General features: G+C 35.5%; 1 protein-coding gene across 1 annotated transcript in view; it reads left to right on the top strand.

The window, feature by feature from the left end:
• Positions 1-1,161: 1,161 nt before the first annotated feature.
• papss1 (3'-phosphoadenosine 5'-phosphosulfate synthase 1) overlaps positions 1,162-16,664 on the top strand; it is a 35,293-nt gene continuing 19,790 nt past the window's right edge. Inside the window, exons 1-8 of the mRNA XM_056456580.1 lie at positions 1,162-1,343; positions 3,493-3,607; positions 3,720-3,955; positions 5,529-5,667; positions 8,342-8,460; positions 8,578-8,691; positions 11,252-11,363; positions 14,171-14,376. Of these exons, the coding sequence (XP_056312555.1) occupies positions 1,284-1,343; positions 3,493-3,607; positions 3,720-3,955; positions 5,529-5,667; positions 8,342-8,460; positions 8,578-8,691; positions 11,252-11,363; positions 14,171-14,376 (1,101 nt within the window). The 5' untranslated portion in view covers positions 1,162-1,283. The remainder of the gene's footprint in view (positions 1,344-3,492; positions 3,608-3,719; positions 3,956-5,528; positions 5,668-8,341; positions 8,461-8,577; positions 8,692-11,251; positions 11,364-14,170; positions 14,377-16,664) is intronic.

Raw genomic sequence — 16,664 nt, 5'->3', positions numbered from 1 at the left:
TGCCGCTCACTGGATATTTTCTCTTATTCAGACCATTTCTGTAAACCCTAGAGATGGTTGTGCGTGAAAATCCCAGTAGATCAGCAGTTTCTGAAATACTCAGACCAGCCCGTCTGGCACCAACAACCATGCCACATTCAAAGTCACTTAAATCACCTTTCTTCCCCATTCTGATACTCTGTTTGAACAGCAGCAGATCATCTTATTCATGTCTACATGCCTAAATGCATTAAGATGCTGCTATTAGGGCTCGACAATAAGGACTGCCCCACGGCCTGGGGTCAGCGTGAGAGATGCTCGGGACAGTGGACAGGATTGTTACACTGAACCCTGGCCATGTGATTGGCTGATTAGAAATTTGCGTTAATGAGCAGTTGGACAGGTGTACCTAATAAAGTGGCCGGTGAGTGTATAATATAATATAATATAATATAATATAATATAATATAATATAATATAATATAATATAATACAATATAATATAATACAATTTATGCCATAAATATCTAAAACGTTAACTGATCATGTCAAAAAACTTTTCTAATTACTATGTATTTTATGTAATCATATTTTTAGGTTTTATTACTTATTAAATCTATTTTTTAAATATAGCTTTTAATTCAACACCGCACACACATTGACAGGAGAAATAAATAAGGAACAATGAACAAAATAAAATATTATTAACATAAAGAAATAAATATCTAAGCTTAACGTTACGTTAATAAAAAGTGTCATAAGGATACTAAAAATAGTGCAAACAGATAAACGGTCAACCAAACGCATAAAAAATGTTACGTTACTAAAAAAAAAACCTAAAAATGACTCGAGTTTCTGAGAAAATCCCTCACTAATTGTGTGTGAAAATACAATAAATAAAATGCTCTTCTTACATGTGGCACCAGTCTTCTATCGTTTATCCCTTTATCGCCATTTACTGGGTCAATGGGGAATATTTATAAACCTGAACCTCATTGGCCACGCTATTTTCCTTGCTTGTTTGCTTTGGTTGCCACGGCTATGTGAACGACTTCTCAATTGTCCAATCAGCATCGACCTTAAAGCTCCTCTAACCAATCCGATTTTTTACGCGAAGACCTCAAGCATTAGAGGCGGGACTTGTTCGGGTCTCCATCACTTCCTGTGCCGCAGCCCGAAAAACCTCTTGGCTTCCTCCTAGAGTCACACACACAGTGGACCCGGTGTTTTATTGAAACAGCTCCTCCGAATATTTATATATATATTGCACTATTTATTTGTTTATCCATCAATTGTAGCTCAGAATGGAGACATCTGGGAACTCGAGTAAGAAGCAGAAACTGAGCAACGCGCCTGAGAGCTGGGTGAGTAGCGGAATATAAGAGGAATAACGTTCATTTGCTTTACAAATATAACGCTCGTACACATATGATAATGCAAACCGTGATGTGAATATGGTGTTTATGGTGCTTAGTCTGACCCACAACGTTTTAAATCATAATATAAAAAAGTTTGAATGAATAAATGAAGAGTTCAGATGCAAAAACCTCCAAGTGCCATCTGAAATTTTCTTCTAATGTTGGCATTTTTCTCAGGCTCCTGTGTCTTGATTCAGTAATTGCACCATTATGGCAAGAAATAGGTTATTTTCATCGCTTTTAACATGAAATAACTGAATATAAACATAAGAGACTTAGAAAAATGCTCATTGTAGAAGAAAATTACAGATGGCACTTAGAGGTTTTTGCATCTGAACTCTTCAAATAGATTTAGGTGTTTAATAAGAATTAATTTAACTCTATATAATGATTTTATTAGCACATGTGTCAGTGTCTGAAAACCTAGTGAAATCCCTTACTGGACAGCATTTTTTCGGGCTTGTACTATAATACGTATGATCTATAATGTAAAAAAAAAACATGTTATTACAAATAATATTGTACAAATGAGTTGATAAATGAACGCAAAGGCGTACATATACATAAATGTGGCAGTAAATGTGAGAAAACTGTGATAAAAGTTGATCTGTCCTAAAAAAAATGAACCAAAAAATTAATAAAAATAAAAATGACCTTAATCTACATTGAAAGGAATATATTATCCCCCTATTTACAAGATGTAAAATAAGTCTCTGATGTCCCTGGAGTGTGTATGTGAGGTTTCAGCTCAAAATACCACTCTAATAATGTTTTATAACTCTTTTAAACTGCCCTCTTTAGGCATTAAATCATGTAATTGTGCCATTTTGGTGACTGTCAAATGGGATTCTGCTCTTTTCAAAGGTGGGCGGAGCTACAAATGCCTATGTGTAAGCATAGTGGCAGATTCAAAAACAAGATTAACGTTCTATGCTAATGACGGAGAGATTGTCACTAAAGGACGGGGCTTTCCTCTTCTGATGACATGTACAAAGGGAGAATGTCTATCAAAGTATTTCTGCAGACTGTTGTTATGAAGTTTGATTATAAAAAATAAAATTAATACATTTTTACCATTAGAAGCTGGTAATATTTACAAACTGTTGCTAGACAACTGTGTTTAAACACTTTTTAAATGTGACTTTTGCATAATAGGTCCCCTTTAAGCATTTTTAAAGTATCAGTCAAAACTTAACTTCTCTCTTTATCTTACTATAATTCTTTAGGTGTAAATTTTAGGCGGACTTTTAAAATATTTTCTTTATTTTCACTTATTGGATAAAAATACAGTTTTCCCCAATTATTTGTGTATTTGACCTGCCTGTGAAGCACTTTGGTCAACATTTATGTCGTTTTAAGGTGCTATACACATACAATTATAATTGACTAAACATTTCCTTGCTTATACTTTCTTTGTATGTCCACATCAGCACTATAATATAATATAATATAATATAAGATAATATAAGATAATATAATATATTCATTCATTTTCTTTTCAGCTTAGTCCCTTTATTTATCAGGGGTCGCCACAGCGGAATGGACCGCCAACTTATCCAGCATATGTTTTACGCAGGGGATGCTCTTCCAGCTGCAACCAATCACTGGGAAACACACATACACTCTTGCATTTACATAAATACACTACGGTCAGTTTAGGCTCGAACCAGCAACCTTCTTGCTGTGAGGCGACAGCGCTACCCACTGTGCCACCGTGCCGCCACTATAATATAATATAATATAATATAATATAATATAATATAATATAATATAATATAATATAATGTGTAATGTAATAATTCATTCAATAAAGTGTTACGTTATATTATTGTTGTTTAAATGTGTGTGTGCAATATATCATCAATCAATAATAATAATCACAATCTTCATCATTTAGGTGTAAATTAATTAGGTAAAAACAGTAAGATATTAGCTATAAATTAGGTATAAACAGTTATGCATTTATTAAAGAATGCAATGCAACAACTAAATTTGTTTCACATCTCTCAAAAGAACAGGAGTTGGAACAGGACTTATTTGTCTAATATGCAATTTCTGAAAGTAATCTCATATAAATTTGCCTCAATTTCTGCAGGGGATGCAAAGAGCCACCAATGTGACGTATCAAGCCCATCATGTGAGCAGAAACAAGCGCGGACAGGTCGTCGGCACTAGAGGTGGATTTCGAGGATGTACAGTGTGGCTTACAGGTGCCGTAATGACATTATTCTGAAAAATAAATATAACGTGAGGTTTTTATCATCATGGTTTTGTCTAAAATATTGAATAAATAAGCATGATGTTTCTGTTGTGCTTGCACAGGTTTGTCTGGTGCCGGTAAGACGACAGTCAGCATGGCTCTGGAGGAGTATCTGGTGTGTCACGGCATCCCCTGCTACACTCTGGATGGTGATAACATCAGGCAGGGTCTCAATAAGAACCTGGGCTTCAGCCCTGAGGACCGCGAGGAGAACATCCGCCGAATCGCAGAAGTGGCCAAACTGTTTGCTGACGCTGGGCTCGTGTGTATCGCCAGCTTTATTTCCCCATACAGCAGGGTGAGCCATGTGTCTGTGTGTGACTTCTTAGCCCTCACATATTAAGTAATAGTAAAACAAAAATATGTTTAAATATGCTTAATATATTTGTTTAAAAAGAAGACATTCATTTGGATACTTAAAGAACATATTTAATGCTAGTACAGCATCTACTTTAATGTATTAAGTAACTTTTGTCATAACAACATGTCAAATTGGGGAAATGTTCTAGCAACTTTCGGTGTAACATGTATACACTCACTGGCCACTTTATTAGGTACACCTGTCCAACTGTTTGTTAGCGTAAATTTCTAATCAGCCGACCACATGGCAGCAACTCAATGCATTTAGGCATGTGCGTGAACGTGGCATGGTTGTTGGTGCCAGACGGGCTGGTCTGAGTATTTCAGAAACTGCTGATCTACTGGGATTTTCACGCACAACCATCTCTAGGGTTTACAGAGAATGGTCTGAAAAAGAGAAAATATCCAGTGTGCTGCAGTTCTGAGGGCGCAAATGCCTTGTTGATGTCAGAGGTCAGAGGAGAATGGCCAGACTGGTTCCAGCTGATAGAAAGGCAACAGTAACTCAAATAACCATTCGTTACAACCGAGGTATGCAGAAGAGCATCTCTGAACAAACAACACGTCCAACCTTGAGGCAGATGGGCTACAGCAGCAGAAGACCACAGAAGGTGCCACTCCTGTCAGCTAAGAACAGGAAACTGAGGCAACAATTCGCACAGGCTCACCAAAATTGGACATTAGAAGATTGGAAATACGTTGCCTGGTCTGATGAGTCTCGATTTCTGCTGTGACATCCGGATGGTAGGGTCAGAATTCAGCTTCAACAACATGAAAACATGGATCCACCCTGCCTTGTATCAACCGTTCAGGCTGGTGGTGCTGGTGTAGTTGTGTGAGAGATATTTGGCACACTTTGGGCCCATTAGTACCAATTGAGTATTGTATCAACGCCCCAGCCTACCTGAGTATTGTTGCTGACCATGTCCATCCCTTTATGTTATCCCTACAGTAAATATTTCCAGTACCTTGTTGATTTTATGCCATGAAGGATTAAGGCAGTTCTGAAGGCAAAAGGGGTCCAACCCGGTACTAGTAAGGTGTACCTAATAAAGTGGCCAGTGAGTGAATATATGTGTGTGTATATATATTCTGAACTGTATTTATTCAAAGAAATAAAATAAAATGTCAGCACACCAAAATTTGTTTGATTTCAATTAAAAAAAGTGTTGTGTTGACAAATGGGCATGATATTGAGGTTTAAAGGATGATTTAAGGGAACAGTTCACCCAAAATTGAAAATTCTGTCATCGTTTACTCATCCTTCAGTTGTTTAAATCCTATTTAAGTTTATTTTTTTATGTTGAACACACAACAGAAGATATTTGGAAAAATGCTGCTCGTTGGCACCCATTGACTTCCAAAGTAATTTTTTTTCTTACTATGCAAGTCAAAGCAAACAGCGTTCTTTTGTGAGAAGAAAGAAACTTATGAAGGTTTAAAACCACATGAGGGAGTGTAAATGAGGTCATTTTCAACATTGGTAACAGTTCTTTGATTTATATCTGCAGGACCGCCTGAATGCAAGGAAGATCCATGAAGCCGCTGGCCTGCCGTTCTTTGAGGTGTTTGTAGATGCTCCACTAGATGTGTGTGAGCAGAGAGATGTGAAGGGACTTTACAAGAGGGCCAGAGCTGGAGAAATCAGAGGTGAGGGCATCTTGAGAGGTCCAATAAAAATAAATATGAATTGCTTAGTTTTTTTTTTGTAATCTGGACAGCAGAAGGCCACACGAAATATTCAAAGAACATCACAGACTTAAGTGAACATCAATATTTATAAAAGAGAGAGAGAAAAGAGAGAAATATATACAAAGTTTGGAAAGAGTAAGATTTGTCTATTCAACTTAATTTGTCAGTTCTGCTCACCAAGGCTGCATTTGTTTGATGAAAAATACACTTAAAAATGTGAAATTGTTAAATATTACAAATTACAGAAAAAAGGTTTTATTGAATGAATTGTTTTTGTTTGAATTTATTCCTGCGATTGAAACCTGAATTTTTATCACCATTACTTTATTCTTCAGTGTCACACGATCCTTCACAAATCATTATAATATGATGATTTGCTGTTCTAGTATGATCCATTATTATTGGTACAAAATCACTTATAATGATTCTTACAATTAACAGCGCTGAAACATTTTTTTCTTGCTTCATAGTATCACTGAAGGTGTGATGCATTTTACTTTTAGGATTATTTAATTAAAAAAAATGTTTCAAAATAATAGCTTTTAGATACACTCATCGGCCACTTTATTAGGTACCCCTGTCCAATTGCTGGTTAATGCAAATTTCTATCAGCCAATCACATGGCAGCAACTTAGTGCATTTAGCATTGGCAGCAGAAGACCATGCCGGGTGCCACTCCTGTCATCTAAGAACTGGAAACTGAGGCTACAATTCACATAGGCTCGCCAAAATTGGACAATAGAAGATTGGAAAAACGTCGCCTGGTCTGATGAGTCTCGATTTCTGCTGCGACATTCGGATTCGCATAATGCATGTGCAGTCGACAAATCTGCAGCAGCTGTGTGATGCTGTCATGTCAATATTGACCAAAATCTCTGAGGAATATTTCCAGTACCTTAATAAATCTGTGCGACGAAGGATTAAGGCAGTTCTGAAGGCAAAAGAGGTCCAACCCGGTACTAGTAATATATATATATATATATATATATATATATATATATATATATATATATATATATATATATATATATATATATATATATATATATATATATATATATATATATATATATATATATATATATATATATATATATATATATATATATATATATATATATATATATATATATATATATGTAAAAAAAACACACACACACAATTATGTTTGACAAGACGAGGCCTGGTAATATTTCAAGGCCCTGAAATAAGATCGAATAAATGTTTCTATCTGTGATTTCTTGATATTTGAAAGTGCAGTTTGAATTCTTTTCTGTGTGTGTGTGTGTGCATGTAATTTCATCTTGGGAATCATTTGAAAATGCACTGTTGGCTATTGAGAGTGAGTTAGAGAGTTTTCAAGAGGTAACAAAATATTTGAGCAAACCAGAGGTGATTCATCACAACCCTGACGAGGCTGGAAATCAGCTTGAGATGATTGTTGGAAAACTAGCAGGTTTCTGGTTGGAAATGCAGCTGAAGGCATTTGACTGGTTCATGACTGCAACTGGTTGACTCAGTGTTTCCTGCTGTTTTTTGCTATATTTCATTTCTGTTTCCGTGGGGCTGCGGATTCGATAATAAATGCAAAAAAAAAACGCAAACGTTGCTGAAACGTTCTGAAGTTACTGATGTGTGGTGATGAGAGTGATTGTGGTTTATACTGTTGCAGAAATGATCTTATTCTTGTTCACATATTAACTGTCTTAATTGCAATATTTAATTTTTCTGCGATACAATGTGATATTGAGTATAAATTTAACAGTTGAAATGAATAGATCTATTTGGAAAGAATTCAAGAATGAAAAGTGTTTGTCCATTAAAAGTGTTCATGCCTATTTGCATTATTCTGCAGTCTTAAAATGACAATAACATCACTAATCCCAAAAATTGTTTTAAATTGTTTTTAAATCACAGTTAAAGACTTTATTTTATTTGTATTATTATTGTATAATTATTATTGGTGTTTTACAACACTTTGGTTCACACGAGTGTATTTAAATGTGCTTTATAAATAACTTGACTTCACTTGAACTGACCAGACAATATATTGTGCAACAAAAAATGTATTTGCATTCAGTCATTTAGCTGACGCTCTTGTACGAATCAACTTACAATTAAGGAGGCATTCAGCGATTCAACAAAAAGAGGCAATACACACAACAAGTGCTAATTATACACAGAACTGTTAGTGCTCAGAGAATCAAGTGCTAGAGTAAGGAGGGGGAGTGCTATTTTTATAGAGAGATGAGTGTTTCTACAGGTGGTTTGCAAAGCCCACGCATTTGTGCGAAGCATAGTTTATAAATGCAGTGGGTTTTTTGGAGTGATTGTAAGAAAGTGTCTAGTGCAAATGTCAACTAAATTGTCAGAGAGATGAAAGACTGTTTTCTACAGCTGGTTTGTCAAGCCCACTCACCTGTGTGATGCACTCTCAGAATTGTATAATGTTTCGAGCTTGTGTGGTGGAGAGAAGAAGGGGACCTGGTTATTTTCAGAGGGGTTCAGGTGATCACGGGAGAGTTTTTAGTTGTGGTTTTATTGTCCCAGGCCGACTATTGAATGGACATCCATAGCATGTTTCTGCTAAAAGATCGGCTTTTCAGTAATTGGCTACTTCTATTGTCTTCAGGTTTCACAGGAATAGACTCCGAGTATGAAAAACCAGAGGCTCCTGAGCTGGTACTAAAGACTGATTCCTGCAGCGTGAACGAGTGCATCCAGCAGCTCCTGGACCTCCTGCAGGAGAGGGTAAATAACTTCACACCACTCATTCATGTCAGAAACTCACTTATTGTCCTCATTTGTAAGTTGTAAAAGAATAAATTCCAAAGATGTCTTCACTGAAATCTTCCTGATCATTTGCAGGATATAGTACCCGTGGACGCGTCCTATGAGGTGAAAGAGCTCTATGTGGCTGAGAACAAGCTGGACTTGGCCAAGGCTGATGCAGAGACTCTTCCAGCTGTGGAGATCACTAAAGTATGTTCACTTCTTATTTGCCACTTTCATTCAGATTTTAGATCTGTATAGTGCATTTTCACTTTAAGATTTGATCAGTTACCCATATAAAAGTCTCATGTAACCAGACCTCAAACGGAAGGCTGGAGATCTGGGAACTTTGGCTGCTTAGAATGGTCAAGGACTGCCCACTATGTTGTTTGACTGACAGGTTAATTAACCAATCACTTTGTTTTGTGCAGCATCATGTTTAGGGGTGTGATTATGTCCACACAGAATAATAGCCAAGCCGGCACGCAGCCTTGCATCATTCGTTCACAAACGTATTTTAAAAGTTTATTTAATATCCTTAATGATCTGTAAGCAAAACATAAAAGAAATCAATAGTCAGTGGTGTAAAGTAGCTAATTACAAATACTCAAATGACTGTAATTGAGTAGTTTTTCTCAGGAATTGTAATTTACTGAGTAGTTTTAACAATTTGCACTTTTACTTTCCCTTGAGTACATTTTTACTGCTGTATTGGTACTTTTACTCCACTACTTTCCTTCAACCTGCAGTCACTACTTTATTTTTTCTTGTCTATGGGGATTAAGAAAAATCAGTCCTGTGATTCTCGTCAAATCAAATCACACATAGAAGGTTAATCGCATCATAATGAACTCAAGACATGGGTGATTTATAATTGCAGCAAACTGTTTGGAAGCATTACAAGTGTCCAAGAAGATGTCCAAAATCTGTACACGCATTGACCCTGCGACTGTTTAGATGCATGTCACTGATGAGAAGATGACGGATGTTTACTGCATGATGACCGAAATAGCCTTAAACACCCTCAGACACAAGACGTCAACATAACGTCAGATTGACGTTGTACCGCAATGTCGTGGGAACGTTGCATTTTGTTTGGAAATGAAAATCGGGTTGACATCAGACCCCAACGTCAGGCCGACGACGTCAATGTCCAACCTAAAAGCAACCAAATATCAACGTCTAATGATGTTACAGCTTGACATTGTGTTGACGTTACCACTATGACGTCTATCAGATGTTGGATTTTGGTTGCCATACCTGATGAATAAATGTCAGAATTTGACGTCAATACGACGCTGGTTTAAGATGTTGCCTCGACATTGAATTTTGGTCACTTTCTAACACAACCAAATATCAACGTCATTTGATGTTGTTATTGGGCATCAAAATAACGTCCTTAGACGCTAGCTAGACATTGAATTTTGGTCACCTGTCATCACAACCTAAATCTAACTTAATATTAACGTCTAGAACTGAAAAACCATATTTAACTTTGAATATTTTTTTTTGTAAATTTTATCTATTTATATTTTATATATTTGTCTAAGTAATTTATTTATTTTTTATATATAATACGAATTTGTTTTTATCATGTAATAGTTTAATGTATATCCATTTGGCCACGAAATAGCCATAAGTTTTTGATGTGGCAATAAATATGTAATAAATAAATATATAATATTAACGTCTTATGACATTGTGTGCCTGCTGGGCAATAATTAAATGCACTACAGAATGTTACGTTTACACACATCCACATATTACATGTAAATGCGTCAACTTTTTACAGCGTAATACTCACTACTCTTGAGTACTTTTAAAAGGGCGACTTTTTACTCATACTTTGAGTAATATTTACAACAGATACTTTTACTCTACTTGCACTACATTTTCAGGCAGGTAATGTTACTTTTACTAGAGTATGATTTTTCAGTACTCTTTCCACCATTGTCTATAGAACATGTATGTAGATGCAGACATAACATAAACATTGCAGCTTTTTATCTGATCAGACTTTTTTCTAGGCGGACTAGGTTAAGATTGCGTCTTAAACCAAGAAGCATTTTCTAAAGAAGCAAAAAACTATTGTCTTATTTTTAGAAATAACAAATCAAAATAAAGTGAATTAATCTGTCAGTGGGGGTAATCAAATAAAATAGTTTTCACTTTGAAAAACGATTATTTTAAAGTAAGAAATTTTGTAGGGCAAAAAAATGCATTCAGTGTGATCTGGGCTTTAGTAAGCAGTAAGAAGTGCATTATTTTGACAAACTGAATTTAGTAGTTGATGAAAGATAAGCATGAACAATATTAATGAAGATATTAGCCTAATATTGCACATGAATTTTGAACTGGAATCCTGTTTTAGTTTGGCCAATCACACACAACTTTTGTTCCTCAGGCTGTAATTTTTTCTCTTCTGCTTGATTTGTTTTAAATTTATACTTTTATTGTCTATAGTACTGTAAATATATATTTTTTCTGCTCCGACCGATTATTACAGCCCAAAACATAACAATAATTGATCATTTTTAGCAGCAACAATCAGCAAAATATGCGTTCAGTGGTTTTTTTTTACGTTCTGTGGTCCAATATGACCGATTGATGACATGTGCTGAAAACACTCTATAGATTTAAAAAATAATAATAATTTTTGGATATTAGCTCCTTGCAGAAGAGCTTGAAATGATGTCTGAGCTGCACTGTTGAAAATTAAAAAAGGTAGTACTTTACATTAACACCTAGCATCTGTATTGTGTTGGTTTAGGTGGACATGCAGTGGGTTCAGGTGCTCGCTGAAGGCTGGGCGACTCCTCTAAACGGCTTCATGAGGGAGAGAGAGTTCCTGCAGTGTCTGCACTTTAACTGTCTTCTCGATGGTGAGAGCTTGCTTTCATATTAACAGTTTTTTAATAGCATATTATGAGGGACGGGTGTTTTATAGCGCTGCTTTTCTTAGTCCAACACTAGATGGCGCCATTAGACAGAGCAACGCGGTTTTTCCAACTGACAGCTGTTGTGTTCAGAAGTGCTTTTAGAAATCATCCCGTTCATCTTTTTTGCTTCAGGAAACAATAAGTGTTATCTTTTCTTTTAAAACTGACAAATAGCAACCCATGAGTGAAAACACTTTTTTAGAAATGTGTTTTCTGTCAAATGTATAGATTTTGATGTACCTGTTCAGGCCTTTAAAGGCATAGTTCACCTAAAAGTGAATATAGTTTATTCATATATGTACTGTATGGTTGGTTAATCTTCAAAGTGTTTGTAGCAGTTTTGGATCTTAGATATTGGTTATTAGGACATTTAGTGGAGAAACTGACACGATTAATAACCATTATGTACCGTTGGGGATGTTTTCATCCTCTCTGGGGTAATTTTGAGTCTTAATTTGACCATAACTTATTCTGTGTTTCAGCTAGCAGAATGATTTTTGCTGACAAATCGTATTTTGACACACATTTTGAAAAAATGCCATAAATTATTAAAAAAGCAACAATGCACTCTGGGCAAATTTGCTGTAAAAATGCATAAGATAATTATTTTTTTACATATTTTTGCAAAAATCTGTTAATCATCCTCCGTCCTGATGAAAACTACAAAATCGTTTAGAAAATTAAGGGATTTTTACTCTTTTAATTTACAAATTCATTGATTTGGTGGGGAAAAAACACTCAAAATGACAAATTTTCAATATAAAAAGTAGTTGTGGACTGGATTTTTTGTTAACCTTTTATCAAAGTCTTGGACATGTGAAATAACATTGCCTTTGATGCATTGTTTTTGATTAATTTTCTTTTCTTTTTTTTCTCCCTAATTTACAGTTGGTGGCTGTTTTTGCCCCATTGACTTCCAGTATAACCACATTTTTTATTACAAAACCATGACACCATATAATCATGCATTTTTGAATTTGAATGTTGGTGGTTTTCCCTGTTGGGAAGATGTAAAATTTGTCATTTTTTTACTGTTGATCATCAGTTGACACCATTAAACCTTTTGATAGGCCTGTGCAAAAACAATCTTAGTTTCTGAATTTTATATTGAGTATAACAGCAAAGTGTGTGTGTATGTGTGTCTGTGTGTGTCCTTTGCGCACTTACCTTGATGTTTCTGAGAAAATCAAAATATGCATCTCGGCTCTCAGAACTACATGGAGTAAACAAAAAAAAGACTGTATTTATGTACCATCAAATGTGGCTATGATGGAAGTCAGTGGGGGCAAAAACAGCTACCAACAGTAAATTAGGTTGAAAAAATGAAAATCTAACAATGCATCAAAGCCAATGTTGTTAATGATCGTTCACATGTCCAAGACTTTGATAAAAGGTAAATAAAATCCAGTCCACAATTACTTTTTATATCGAAAATACGTCATTGCGTGTGCTTTTTTTTCACCAAATCACTGATATCATTTGGGAATTTGGCAATTAAAGAGTTAAAATCATGTAATTTTCTAAACAGTTCAGTAGTTTTGATCAGGACTGAGGTTGATTAACAGATTTTTAAAAAACAATTGATAAAAATATTTATCTGATGCATTTTTACAGCAGTTTAATTCAGTGGATGTTTTCATCCCGAACATAACAGAAGGGTAGTAAATTTGCACCGCGCACAAGGGTTAATGTGTTTCGAGGATTAACCGTGGTCTTTTTGGTTTAAATAGTGATTGAATTGTAATTTTTAGGTGAACTAAGGTCAATTGTCTTCGTAGACCACCAGCATCAAGTAAGAAGACCAAAATGTAATATAAAAAATGAGGGAATCTGAAAGCTCTGTGAGTGGTTTTTAAATGTTAGTTAGTGGTACAAATAAAAGAGCTATTATAATTTTAATGAAGCCTCAAGATCTGTTGCTCTCAATGGGCTTTTCAGAAACTAGAATGCCTTGTATAAAAAGTCGGCACCTTTTTCATTACGAGAACGACAAACGTGCAAATGACTTTTAAAACCATAATGTGGTCTTTGCATTAAAAAAAGCGAGGTAATTACAGCAATTTCCCCACATCAAGCTTGAGTTTCCAAAAAGTGTCAATTTAGTTTTATGTCCTCGTAATGCTCTGCTGTGTGTTGTCTTGCCTAGTATTCAAATTTATGTTCAAGGTATTTATTCACACTCACACTTGTTAAGATTAAAGTTTGGCCTAGCAGACATTTGACTTGAGATTGCAGAAATACACTCCATGCATTACATCATCATCATCATTAGACTTCATTAATGTACATCACACCTTGTGGTATAGTATTATTATTATTATTATTATTATTATTATTAATATTATTGTGATACTCCCTCTTGTTGGACTAGAGCTAAACTTTATGAATAAAGCAGATTTGTGCGTCCAACTGCCTGATACTATTTTAATTGGGATCGAGCAGAAATGGGAAGCTCACAAGTCTATTTCTTATGGAAAACAGCTGTTTCTTCTATGATGCATGTGTGTGTGTTATATCATGAAAATGGATTTTAAAAGCTTCCCGCTCATATTGCTTTAATCAAGGTGTAGTACCTCATACTTTTTTCCAAAACTCACCACTTTGAAATTCTGTTTTTTTTTTTCTTCTTTTTCTCTTATCTCAGCTCATAGATCTTTAACTATTCCCCCTTAAGGCCTTTAAAAGCTGTCGATTTCTCAAAGCCTCGCTCTGGTTGATGTATGAGCTGTGCATCTGACCTCTGTTCATAGGTGGGGTTATTAACCTGTCGGTGCCGGTGGTCCTCCCCGTCTCCAGTGCCGATAAGGAGCGTCTGGATGGGAGCACAGCATTCGCTCTGGCCTACGGAGGTCGGAGAGTCGCCATTCTGAGAAACCCAGAGTTCTACGAGCATCGCAAGGAGGAGCGCTGTGCCCGGCAGTGGGGGACCACATGCAAGGATCATCCACACATCAAGGTCAGGGGTCAAATATGGACACGCAAGCTCTTTTTTTTTTTTTTTTTTTTTTTTTTTTTTTTTTTTTTTTTTTTAAATACACTTTTTTTTTTATTTAATTCTGTTCCTGATTAGGCACGGGCAGGTATAAGGTTCTGAGGGTATGATAACTTAAGATAAAAATATCAGTATTGTGATTACTGCTGTAAAATATTTTCTTTTTTTAAATGTCTGGGTAAAAAACAATTTTGTTCAACTGTTTTAAGAAACATTTCACATATTTTGGAACAGTAAACATGTTAAACATGCTAAATAATTGACTAGTAGATTTAAAAAAAATTAAATAAAATAGTTGTAAATCACACACACACACACACACACACACAAAAACCCAAACATATACATAGGAACGGTATAACCGAAAATTTTAGCAGTTTTAAATCCTTGACTTTTTTTAAACTGTGGTAAACCTTGAAGCTGGTTCTCGTACCATGCCTATTCCTGATGCCACTCTAAGCTAAAAATTTTTAGTTAGTTTAATCATTACCTATGGACAAAAGGTCAACCAAGAAGTTACTAAGGGTTACAATTGTATTTTCTAAAATATAATGCCCTGGTACGCACAGGGTGTTATTGACATGCGTTTAAATGCATCTTGTGACTACTTTTGTTCACTTTTTGTTAAGATCCGTTCCCACTTATTTTGCCACAATCTACATAGATTTTTCTGAGATGCTAACATGAGTACTTTGAATGGATAAAACCATGTCCTGGAGCTTATGTTAGAGCAGGAAAGCTAGCCAATGAAAAAATATTTTATTATTTTATATGATATATTAATATTTGATTATATTTGAGTATTTTTTTCATTGTAATTTGTTCACGTTGGTACAGCACAACGGAATTTTAGATGCATTTTCACAAAACACGTCCCATAACGATCATGTTATGGCCTGTTTCCACTGAATGGTATTGTACGGATTGGAAAGCTTTTATGGCCGTTTCCACTGTCAAAAGGCGTACCGAACTGAACCGTACCAAACCACTTTTTTGGCACCCTTTCGAAAGGGTACCAAAACACAAGAACGGGTATCAAAAGGCGGAGCTAGACGCCCAGCTGAATGCTATTGGTTTTAATTCCCGCCACAGTTAAATTACAGCTTCTCATTCAAAACATTCAGCCGGGTTTTTTTTTATAATCGCACCAAAATGTATTAAAAGCGAAGTGAATTATAACAGAGCAAACTTTTCTGTAATCGTAGTAATGCTGTGCGTTATTTGTTTAACCCTTTAAGGTGACGTACTGACTGACAGGGCTGCACAATGCGTGAGGCCAGCAAACATGAACACAATTTCTATAATTATACTTTATTTATAGATCAAGGTCTGTGGTTCTGCATACAATGACTTTATCTTGCTGGAGTTTATGGCCGTTTCACTTTACTTCAGGATGCATCAATGCCGTTCTGTAAGATTATTGGAGACATTCATAAGTATTCCTAGCAAATCTTATAAGTGTTGGAGATATAGTCTTTACGTAAACGCACTAAATTGCACTTAAGCAGCGTTTATTTAAGAGTGCACCAGTAAATCTAAGTTCGAGCAGCTTATATTTGAGGGAGCATGCAAGAAGTTGTTGCACGAACAGAGGAAATCAGCGCGCAAGCAAAGAGATTTGCATGCTCGTATTACATGAATGCGATCTCGACTTGTAATACTGCGCTCACGACATTTGTCATTAAAATAACAGCATAGGTAATTGGAAGATCTGTGTAAAAGGCCTGCTGCCACAGCTGGAATAAATCCTAGAGGAAACACTGCATACCATGTGTCTGGTAACAAGAAAACTAATTTTGTGCTTGATTCAATACAGTCACAACCAATGAGAGAATATTTGAAGAGTTCAGATGCAAAAACCTCCAGGTGTCGTAAGAAATTTCCATCGAAAATTAAACAAATTTCTCAGCCTCCTTTGTTTATGTTGAGTTATGTCACTTTGAAATCCATGAAAAGAACTACTTATTTGCCATAAAAGTGAAATTATTGAACCTACACACAGGAGCCTGATAAAATTTCAAAGTTTTTGCATCTGAACTCTTCCTATGCACCACTATCTTCAGCTATATTTTGAACCTGCAACATATTATTGGGTGGGACTTGTTTTTTCGTATGACACCACACAAATGATGGTTTATGCATGGTTAAATAATTCTATCAACTTATATAAGCAGTTGGCAGTGATTAACATTGTTCTGTATCTCATTTTTGTTGTCAGCGCCCTCCTTTTTTTTCTTTTATGACTCACAAAC

The sequence above is a fragment of the Danio aesculapii genome, chromosome 1 (assembly GCF_903798145.1).
Source record: "Danio aesculapii chromosome 1, fDanAes4.1, whole genome shotgun sequence".
In the NCBI taxonomy this organism is placed as follows: Eukaryota; Metazoa; Chordata; class Actinopteri; order Cypriniformes; family Danionidae; genus Danio; species Danio aesculapii.
The sequence above is the reverse complement of the archived record's forward strand: the minus strand, read 5'-3'. Positions and strand labels throughout refer to the sequence as shown.